Source organism: Schistocerca nitens, chromosome 6 (assembly GCF_023898315.1).
Source record: "Schistocerca nitens isolate TAMUIC-IGC-003100 chromosome 6, iqSchNite1.1, whole genome shotgun sequence".
NCBI lineage: Eukaryota > Metazoa > Arthropoda > Insecta > Orthoptera > Acrididae > Schistocerca > Schistocerca nitens.
The window spans coordinates 37,360,310-37,372,469 of record NC_064619.1 but is presented as its reverse complement, the minus strand read 5'-3'; the positions used below and the strand labels follow the sequence as shown (position 1 = coordinate 37,372,469).

General features: G+C 37.3%; 1 protein-coding gene across 3 annotated transcripts in view; it reads right to left on the bottom strand.

Moving 5' to 3' along the window:
* Positions 1-12,160, bottom strand: part of LOC126262486 (voltage-dependent calcium channel subunit alpha-2/delta-3) — an 823,568-nt gene that overhangs the window by 362,582 nt on the left and 448,826 nt on the right. For all 3 annotated transcript variants that reach the window (XM_049959148.1, XM_049959149.1, XM_049959150.1), the window contains exons 12-13: positions 11,190-11,270; positions 9,678-9,752 (exon numbers count right to left, since the gene is read on the bottom strand). In XM_049959148.1, coding sequence (XP_049815105.1) covers positions 9,678-9,752; positions 11,190-11,270 — 156 coding nt within the window. The remainder of the gene's footprint in view (positions 1-9,677; positions 9,753-11,189; positions 11,271-12,160) is intronic.

Genomic DNA, 12,160 nt, shown 5'->3' with positions numbered 1-12,160 from the left:
GGATCACCAATTTAGTATTGGAGGGCAGCGTGGAGGGTAAAAATCGTAGGGGGGAGACCAAGAGATGAATACACTAAGCAGATTCAGAAGGATGTAGGTTGCAGTAGGTACTGGGAGATGAAGAAGCTTGCACAGGATAGAGTAGCATGGAGAGCTGCATCAAACCAGTCTCAGGACTGAAGACCACAACAACAACAACGCACAGATTATATCTGATGACAACAGAAGGATGGAATAGAGAGCGCGGAGGCACTGCTCTGCCAACCTCTATGGAGAACTAGGGGAGAGGTGTGGGACGCAATGACAGAAAACTTCATCATGCTGCCAACTATGAAATGCATCCTGTCACAGTTCTTCTTCTTCTTCTTCTGCTTCTCCTTCTCCAGTAACTACTACAATTTCAATTGCTGTTCGCCTGAATTCAAATGTAGTCAGGATTGACCTAGTGTTACAAATGGGCATATACCCTCAACAATAGTATGCTTTTATACACGGGACAAATTCACTCTAACATATGTATATTCACACAGAACATTCAAAATGCAGCACAAAAAATGAAACACTATGTTCATACTGGTGGCACTAATGTGCATTTTGTGCACCTGTTTCAGCATCATGATCGGCCTCATCTTAATGCAGCTGTTAGGTGCATTAACATGGGGCTGGAGAGGGCACTGATGGCAGAGGGCATGGGTCACATTACAGTAGTGCCAGTTGAGTTTATCAGTAGATCAGGTTTCACTAGGCTTGGCCTGCACCTCAATAGTTATGGGAAGGGGAGACCCGCAAAGGTTACAGATGACAATGTAGTGGTGGGTGATGGGATCACCCATGGAAAAATTCCTGTAGTAGTTGGTGTTAGAGCAGCACCTTTTTTAGATTGAGGTCATCTGATAGGTATACCTGCTTGAAGAAAGCCCTCTAACTAAGGAATCACCTTCAGAGGACATCACGTTTTCAAGTAGAGAAGGAATTAGTACATTCCATCAAAATACAGTGTGTACATAAAGTGAGGGAACACCTTCAACTATTAGTTGCACAAGAACTAAACATTGTACAGATGTCATACATATTGCATTTTAAAGCGAAACATTCGATATGCGAACCATGAGTGACCCAGCAGACATCAATACAGTAATCGAATTCTTTCCATACCAGTCCCAGAATTCTCACTGGGATGTCTGCTTCTGTTTGCTGAGTGCAAGCAACCCGTTGTAATGAATTTGTAGTGCCAGTGGGAAATGGCCTTCCTTGTTGGTGACTTCCTACTGTACTTGGTTCTAAACATCTACTGAACAGCTGTAGTGCACTTGTTTTTGTCGAACTCCAACATACAGAAAGCTCGCTCTGCACCTGAACTAGCCATGTTTGCAACTAGCACTGACTATCGGCAAATTACCAAACTATGCGGTGGCAGTATACATGAAAGAAAGAAAAAAAAGAAACTTCCATGGTTTCTCTTTAAAATGACATGTGTATGATATCTGTAGAATGTTTGGTTCTTGTGCAATAAATAATTGAAAGTGTTCCTGAACTTTATGTACACCCTGTACAAGAGGTATTAGAGATAAGGTTAGTGAACTGCTTACAGATGTTGATTCTGAAATTATTGGTGTATCAGACAACCATTTAAATAATTTGACAATTCAGAGGCATCCTTTACCAGGATACAGATTAGCTGGCTATTTTTCAAGAAGTACCTTGTGGGGTGGCAGAGAGTACCCATGTATGTAACAAACAAAATTCTGTTTGAGACCCTAAACATATCATGGCATCGCACTGAACGGATATTTTAATGTTGTGCAGGGGCAGTCGAATTCAGTGAAACTAAACTTCTAATTGTTGTTGTTTATAGGTCCCCTAACTCTGACTACAGAGCATTTCTGCACAAGCTAGAGAGGTTTCTTGATTCGCTTTATCGGAAGTACCAGAAATTCGTTATATGTGGTGACTTCAATATAAATTTTGTATTGTTGTGCAAGAAAAATGATGTAGGTAGATCTCCTAAATTCATATGATCTGACAAAGACTGTTTTTTTTTTTTTTCCCAACTACGGTGCAGGGGAACAGTAGCACAGTCATAGACAATATTTTTATTCATTCTTCATTACTAGATGGGCATTCTGTTAGCAAAAGGGTGAATGGCTGTTCAGAACATGATGCACAAATTTTAACACTAAAAGGCTTTTGTACTCAAACAAATGCCACATATAATAACAAAACTCCGTAGAAAATTTAATCCAATGGCAGTAGAGTGTTTTTTAAAACTTGTCAAGGAACGATAACATAGACAACAAATATAATGCTTTTCTTAGCACATTTCTCATGCTCTTTGAGAGTTGCTTTCCATTAGAATGTTCTAAATGGGGTAATAGTAGTAAAAGGCAGCCTGGGTGGCTGACTAGTGGGATAAGGATATCATGCAGAACAAAGCGAGAATTATATCAAAATGTTAGAAGTACAGTATATCTCTGCTTTTACGTTCACAGAATTAATGTTTTCCCACCGTTTACGACATTTTTTATCATTCCCGTCAAATTTACTATGTCTGCAATGTTAATTTGCATCTGATTTTCCGTTAACGTATTTATAACTTTCCCACGATTTATACACTATGAAAAAATACTTCTCAAGAAAAAAAATGACAATGGCATGATGTTGTCCGTCCAGTAGTGTTTGCAAATATTATGTGCTTAAGTGTCTTGACACCAGGGATTTGAACCAATAAACATGTTAAAGTTGGAACAATTTGTGCCATATCTCCCACTGCTGCCAAGCATTACTTGGCATGGTGGCTGACGGGAGTAACTAGGTTCATTCAAATAAAGATATCATGACCATTCACAACCATTTCGAAACTCTCTACTGAGAAAATGCAGTTTCGTGATTATTGTGATAATCGTGACACCTTTGTTGAACCACATTTAGTGTGTTTCAGCATTTGGCCTCTCGTAGCACTAGTTGACACTACCATTCACTTTGCAATGCTCAAATGATTTTAGTTTAAACACAAAGCCAGATATTAATTTTTTTCATGCTGAGCAAAAACATGTTTTGAAACTTATTCTTGTTGTCAGGTGCAGTATTTTCATATTATTTTTTGTTATGTTACACAAACAGTGTGAGTGACAGTTTGTGCGTGCGTGGTTTTGTACATAACTAAGGAGGCACAGTACCTGATAACCTCAAAAAGACAACTACAGTGCATACACCACACAAAATACTTGTGTACATATTTGCACTTGACGAGCAGAAAAAATTCTCGAAACACATCATTAAGCATGAAAAAATATGTGACTAGTTGCAGTATTTCATTATTTAAATAATGTATCACAGCTGCAGGCTTTCCAATAACATCAATTATGATGTTTGAAATTAAGTGAAGCGTTTCTACTACGCAGATAGTTATCAATTCCAGCTGCATCAGCCATTTTTATTAGATAATAAACCTTTATTAAATAATTAAAAAAGTCCCTGACAAGTCTTTTGATGCCTGTTATGTACATATATCATACATAAAGTGCCAAAATGCAAGGGGGTATCCTATATGAAACTTTTACAGCTTAAGACATTATTTCCCACATTTTACATTTTCCCACATTTTATACCATTTTTTTGAAGTCCCTCAAAAAGTGTAAAGGTGGAGCTTCACTGTGGTCACAATCAAGCTAAAGTTGCACATTACAAACAGTATTGTAAGGTGCTTAAGAATGTTATTAGGAAGGCAAAGAGTATGTGGTGCACAAATAGAATAGCTAATTCACAGGATAAAATTAAAAACATATGGTCAGCTGTGAAGGGAGTGTGTGGTCAGCAACACAAGGTCGACGATATAAAATCAGTTCATAGTAAAAATATTTCGGTTACTGATAAATCAGATATAAGAACAGTATTTAACAATCATTTTCTGAGCATTGCTGGTGAATTAAATAAAAATTTAGTTTCTACAGGGAATCGTATAACTCTCTTGGCAAATGTGTTTACGAGATTGATGTCTGAAATACTCCTCTGTGATACAGATAAGGGGGAGATTGACTCAATAATTAAATCACTGAAGACTAAGGACTCTCTTGGATAGGATGGAGTGCCTAGCAGAATATTAAAGTACTGTGCTGCACATGTTACCCCTGTACTTAGCCATATTTGTAATTTTTTCTTTAGGAATGGTCAGTTTCCTGGATGATTAAAGTACTCAGTAGTATGGCCACTTTATGAAACGGAAGAAAGGGATAATATAGACCATTTCAAACCTATTTCTGCACCATTAGTGTTTGCTAAAGTAATTGAAAAGGCTGTGTATGTAAGGATAATTGAGCATTTTATATCACACAATTTCCTATCAAACGTACAGTTTGGCTTTATCAGACATTTAACAACTGAAAATGCTATATTCTCTTTTCTCTGTGAGGTACTGGATGGGTTAATCAAAACGTTTCAAACATTAGTCAATTATTTTTTATTTAACTAAGGCATTTGATTGTGTTGATCACAAAATATTGCTTCAGAAGTTGGACCATTAAGGAATCTAGGGAGTATGATGATGATGATGGTGATGATGTTTGGTTTGTCGGGCACTCAACTGCATGGTTATCAGTGCCTGTACAAATTCCCAACGTTTGCTCAGTCCAAACTCGCCACATTCATGAATGATGCTGAAATGATGAGGACAACACAAACACCCAGTCATCTCGAGGCAGGTGAAAATCCCTGACCCTGCCGGGAATCAAGAACGCACCGCAAGACCATGAGCTGCGGACAATATGGGGAGTAGCTCACAAGTGGTTCATCTCTTACTTTAACAACAGACAGGAAAAGGTTGTTATTCACAGTGTTGACGACGGCTGTGATGTGGGGTCTGAGTGACATATGGGCAAATGGGGTGGGGGGTGAGGGGGGGTGGGGGGGGGGTGGGGGGGATGGCGGCCATGGTTCAGTGTTGGGACCACTCCTGTTCTTTATTTATATAAATGATATGCCCTCTAGTGTTACGGGTAACTTTAAAATATTTCTGTTTGCTCAGGATGTTGTGTGCAACATTGTTTCGGCTTCTAGCATTGTAGTTCATGATCTAAGTTCATGGCTTGTAGAAAATAAATCAATGCTAAATCACAGTAAGACAAAGTTTTTACTGTTTCTAACACATAATTCAACGAAAACAGACATTTTAATTTCACAGAGTGGGCATATGATTAGTGAAACTGAACAGTTCAAATTTCTAGGTGTTCAGATAGATAGTAAACTGTCATGGAAAGCCCACGTTCAGTATCTTGTTCAAACACTTAATGCTGCCATTTTTACTATTCAAGTGGTATCTGAAATAACTGATCATTTGACATGAAAATTAGTCTACTTTGCTTACTTTCATCCACTTATGTCATATGGTGTTATATTTTTGGGTAACTCTTCCCATTCTAAAAGGATATTTTTGGCTCAAACAGGTGGTTTGGGCAATATGTGGTATACGTTCGCGAACCTCTTGTCGACCCCTGTTCACTAGTCTGGGTATTTTGATATTGGCTTCTCAATGTATATGTTCTTTACTGTCATTTCTTGTTGATAATATCAACTTATTCCCAATAATAAGCAGATTTCATTCAGTTAATACTCAGCAGAAACCCAACCTGCATTTGGATCGGACTTCCTTAACTCTTGTGTAGAAAAGTGTGCAGTATACTGCTGCATCCATTTTCAATAACCTACCAAAAGAATTCAAAAATCTTAGCAGTAATCCATGCACTTGCAAATCAAAACTGAAGAGCTTCCTCATGAGTCACTTCTATTCTGTTGAGGAGATCCTTGAAAAATTAAACTGATTCTTAAGTTATATTGTTGACTGCATTTACTTAAACTTACGGCTTGAATTTTTTTGGGTTCATAAACATTTTATTTTTATCTGTTATTACTTTTATCTTGTAATTTCAAGTACTCACACGTTCCATGACCTTGGAGATTTGCTCCTCAGTTTGTTCCTATGGAACTTGACGTGTAAATAAATACAAAAAACTGACAGCAGTAAGGCTGCTATTGCTCCAGAGATCAGCTGATTTTCAAAGTTGTCAACAAAATTGTGTATTTGTGTATTTATTTCAGCTAGTAGCATTGTGGCCTTCTGGCCCTCTCTAATATCTAAGCAGACATACTTAGTGAGTCAAATATGTGTAGCACATGAGCAATTTACAATAATGATAATAATAACAATAATAATGATGATGATGATAATAATAATAATAATAATAATAATATTGTTCTATAGCAAATACAGAATACCCCAGAAGACATGACAATGTCACAAAAATAATACATCAACAGCTTGCCTTACAACATAAACTTTTAAAACAACAAGTTCCTACATACAAGTATGCACCACAAAATGTACTGGAGAATGATGAATACAAATTATACTGGAACAGAACCATTATAACAGATAAAACAACGCCACATAACAAACCTGACATCATACTCACCAATAAAAAGAAGAAATTAACACAACTAATCGAAATATCCATACCCAATACAACAAATATACAAAAGAAAACAGGAGAAAAAATTGAAAAATACATCCAACTGGCTGAGGAAGTCAAAGACATGTGGCATCAGGATAAAGTTGACATCATACCAATTATACTATCAACTACAGGAGTCATACCACACAATATCCACCAGTACATCAATGCAATAGAGCTACATCCAAACGTATATATACAACTACAGAAATCAGTAATTATTGATACATGTTCAATTACCCGAAAGTTCCTAAATGCAATATAACACATACCATACAGTTAAAAGTAAGTGACGCCTGATCAAGGTCCGCGTCACTTTCCATTTTTAACCAGACTTAACGTCTGAGAAAGTAAAGAATAATAATAATAATAATTGGTAATCAATGCACAGATTTTTTTAAAAATATCATTCTTATTACTGCTGTGTTAAGTAACATGCTCATTTCATTCTTGTCAAATGTGAATAATGACACCTAACAATAATGTGTGGCAGCTGTATAGCAAGAATCCATGTGGGGAAGAAATTTACTGATCAGAAGAAGAGAGAGAAATAAAGATTAGCAGAGGAGATGAAAGGAAGAAAACAGAAATAAAAAGGGATGGTTTTCATTATGACAGACATATTGGTTCCCTGTTTAACAGAAGGAAAATAGCTGGGATATGGCGATGATAACCGATAAAACTTTAGTCTCCTCTCTTGAATGCAGAGTGGTTTTGGGTCAGATGCAGGACATGGTAGATTGTTCCACAGTTGAATGGCTGAGAGGGAGAAAGATTCAGTGTTACACAGTGGTACAGTCAAGATACTGGAGGTAACTAATCCCAATACTGGGGTAATGGAATGGTGGTAAATATTTGATATGTAAGGGAATGTAACAGTATTATGAGAAGGAAAGTTGCCACTCACCATAGAGCAGAGAAGCTGACTGAATTACAGATGGGCACAACAAAAAGATTTTCACCTGTTAAAGCTTTCAGCCAATGGCCTTTTGTCAACAATACACACACACACACACACACACACACACACACACACACACACATGCGCGTGCGCGCGACAATGCAACTCACACATACGACTGCAGTATCAGGCAACTGAAACCACACTGCTCATGCAAACGCAACTCCTGCACCCCACACGCGACTGCAGTCGTGTGTGTGTGTGTGTGTGTGTGTGTGTGTGTGTGTGTGTGTGTGTGTGTGTGTGTGTGCATGCCCACTTATGTGTGTCTATTGTTGACAAAGGTCATTGGCCGAAAGCTTTAAGTGTGACAGTCTTTTTGTTGTGCCTAACTGCGACTCAGCATCTCCGCCATATGGTAAGTGGCAACTTTTTTTCTCATAATATTGTTACAGTCCATCCTGGATTTTCCATTGTTTGATATGTAAGGGAGCTATTTGTAACACTATCACATGTGTCTCATGTTCTTTGCACGCAACAATTTTTTTTATTCATCTCAATGACGTCTGTAAAATAATTCTGTGTTATTATTGGAAATTAATCATGTTTTTGTACTTTTAAAACCATTATTGTAATTTCACTAGTCCATATATAGGGCTTATTGACAGTACTAACAATATAATGTTAGGGAAGGAAAGCTAAGTGGGAAGTCCGACTGTGTTAGGTAAGCATATGGGCACCAAAGTAAAAGGTAGAGAACAGGAGTGACTGCATGCGAAATCAGATGCAATGAGTGAGTTGAATACAGCCTGCCGAACAGTTGAGTAACTCAAGTCTACCAACAACACAGTCAAGTTGTGACTGTCATGCAGAAACAGTTTTTGTGTAAACTGCTAGTCTATGAAGACTCACGATGATATGTAATTGAATGCTGTTATGGATTACGGTAGAAGTGTGGTTCTGGAGATATTCATTTAGAGCAAAGCTTCAGATGAACATTTCTGTGTGCCTATATTGCAAGAAGACATGCTGAGCTCCATGGTACTTTACAAGATATTTTCATTAGAAAGAAAAGCTGGTGAACTGTGCAATAAAGGTGCAAAACATGTGGAAGCCACCGATATATAGAGGATTAAAAGAACTTCTGATGACTCTACACTGCACTCACAATAGTGTCTCATCACCTTCATACAAAGTAATAAATATACTTGCAAAGGGCTTGAATTATTGTTTGACAATTGATACAGGATTAATGTTAAATGTCTAATCACTGACTACCCTATGTCACATTACCTGGGATAGGTTTCTGGGGTGCATTCTCAGTACTGAAACTTAATATTGTAGTAATGAACTCAAAAGTTTATTAGAATGCTTATTGAAGTGCCATATTAAGTTACAAATAACTTTCCTGGTGATCTTGTAGCAGAGTAAATGACTTTCACTTTCCAGTAGTAAAACTAAGAGACATAATGTGGAGGACAATCAAACAAATTAAAATCAGAGTTAGTAAAGTAGTCGCTGTATGATGACTGGTTTCATAACAACAACCCCCCCCTCCCCCTCCCCACTATAGAACAGCCTTATGATGCTGCACCTAGCAGCTCCACTATCCTGTCCCCATCATTTCCTTCCATGTTCCCAAAGGCAGCTCTGATATCCTTCCCCAACTATAATATGCTACCCCTCCCTGCCACCCACCTCCTCTGTGCATAACGTCATAATTCAAGTAATGGATGTTGCTGTGAATACATCTTCTATGAGTGGCTTCTTCAAGGAGACCACACCCTTAGCCCAGGAGAGAAGTTAAAGAAGTGTCTGGAGCAGAACCTCAAGAGAATCTATAATGAAAGGATTCAAAAAGTGGCACATACCAAATGCCATGGATAGTTTACAATAGATTGTGTTAATTTTTTGGCAACTATTAAGATACTTTAGATCAGTAATATAATTTATAATTTTGATTAGTCACAATTCGTTAAAATGAAAATTTCTCAAAAATCCTTTTCAAAATAGAGGATCGTCTTACAGTCAAGTAAATATGGTACATAGTTTAAGGATTTAAACAACTGTTAGGTAAATGCACAAATATAAAAGTATTTTTTATTAAGGTGAACATTTATTCTTGTGGCATTATTTATTTGCTGCATTTTCTCACTTGAAATAATTGCTGAAGCACTATAAAGTTACATAACACCTACATTAAGATATCACTTGTGCAGTTTGACAAACACTTAGTATGAATATTAATTTACCACAATAAGTAAAAGACTTACTGCTGGACGGTGATCTGGATGTGTAAGTATGTGGCCATTGTTGGTTACCATGAAAGCATATGCATTTACTCCCAACTGAAATAGACAGAAAGAAGGTAATACACATTAGAAAAGTGTAAATTATATACAACATGATTGAGTGTATTATAAAAATGAACTGTGAAAAACATTTATGAAGCACAAATGAACAATTCCGTAATAAATTGTTAAGAGAGGGAGGTAGAGAGATAACCACATGCTGAATGAAATCTTCTCAATATTAAAGCCATACTGCATCAAGCAAAATTCTTTGAATGTCAGACAACTGTCTACATCATTGTCTTCAGGAGTAATACTACTGATCAGTAAAACTGGGACTGTGTTCTGTTTCTCTGGAACATGAGTGCTATTTTCTGATAATCGACAAATATCTCAGAACAACTGCTGCTGGCTTGGCCTCTTGCTCTGAGCCATAAAGCATCCTTTCCCAGTGCAGTATGAAAACATCTGCATTATCTTCCTTATTGTAACCATTTTACCTCAACATGAGCCTAAAATGTTGAAGTTCAGACTGTAGAAGTTGTCATCACAGAGAGAGAGAGAGAGAGAGAGAGAGAGAGAGAGAGAGAGAGAGAGGAGGAGGAGGAGGATATTGACAGAGAAATGGGAGAGGAGAAGTTAGAAAGGAGGGGAGGGGCCAGAGGAGATGGAGACAGAATGAAAAGATGAGGCAACAGACAGAGAGGAGGGGGGGAAGGAAGTGGAAAGGGAATGGGGCAGAGGAGATACACAGAAAGGGGAGGAGGAGATTGAATCGAAATAAACACAAACCTGGGCAATGTCGGGTACTCACCTAGTTTAGAATATATTTGCTGAGGTGACTTAGCCAACAGAAAGGAGTAGAAATATTAGAAACCAAGAACATAAAACATGCACCTGTAGTTGAAATAAATGCCAAATATTGCACAATAGATTCAATACAAATGACACCTTATTTTTATATAAATTGTTACAATTAATTATATAATTATTGCAATAAGTGTACACCTTAAGTGTTAGTGATACATTTATTCGAGGTAAAAATCAAACAATGGAAAATCCAGGATGGAATGTAACAATACGAGAGAAGGAAAGTTGCTACTCACCACATAGCAGAGATGCTGAGCCGCGATAGGCACAATAAAAAGATTCACACAATCATAGCTTTCGGCCATTAAGGCCTTTGTCAGCAGTAGACACACATACACACATGCACACACACACTCACACAAGTGCAACTTGCACAAACATCTGCAGTCTCTGAGAGCTATGATTGTGTGAATTTTTTTATTGTGCCTATCGTGGTTCAGCACCTCCGCCATATGGTGAGTAGCAACTTTCCTTCTTTCGTATTATTTATTCGAGGTACCTTTTTATTTGAATCTAACTCCCAGAGCGAACCTATAAGTAAATAAGTGATCAACACACTGCCAAGATGTTTGAGTGGCACTCTAACATGCACACTAAAACAGTAATTCTGTTGAGCTAACTCACCAAGTGAGGCAACATGAGGTCTTTTATTTCCTGAATTGGCACGTCAGTTCCAGCAACTCCCAGTAGATCTGCTATCTTTGTCTACAGGAAACAGAAGATTTCCATTATAATTTATAATCAACTTTGAGTACACTCACGCATCCGGAAAAAACCAAGATAGAAAATTACACAATAAGCAAATGAACAAATTAAATGCACCATATTTCAACATAAGTAACAATAATTCAAAATTCCGTATCAACAAAAATGACCACACTCTGCAGAAAATGCACTGTCTACCTCAGCATTTGAAGTGAGAGTCTCATTCCCTGATGTTAACAATTAAACGGAAAAAGTAGGAAGAGAAGTTTAAGGATAAAATGTGCAGAGCCACAAAAAAGGACTATTATTAATTGAAGAGCTGTACAAAGTGACTACATTGCTTGAAAGTGGTTATAAAGTAGTATGCTCAGAAAGTGATTGTATGTTCAGAAAGGGATTGTTGAAATGGGTACCATTGTGGAAACATAATTGGTTTTGTGAATCTTGAGGATAAAATGAGTAAACAGAAATGAAAACTTGAAAATAAAACAAGGTTATGACGAAAACTGAACACAGAGTGAAAACAGACAGATCAATAATCTCCAAAATAATGAAACATTTGTAAAAACTAGAGAAGATGTGAGAAGATAAGTGAAATGAAGCACCAAGAAGGGTGAAGGGATGGGTACTAGAGATATTAATTTAAATAATTTCTTATGTAATCTTACAACTGCAGTTTAGAAGAAACTGGTACCTGGATAGTGGAAGAATGTGTTACTGGACTGACACCCAAATTTCTATTTTACAATGCAATTTATTCTGTATCCAATTAAAATCCACATTAATATGGGCTGTACAAAAATCATTGGAGGGCCAACTAAACTGGGTGGTAGATACATTGTTTTGTGGAACACTGTAAAAGGACAGAAAAATACTTGTGCTACCACTCC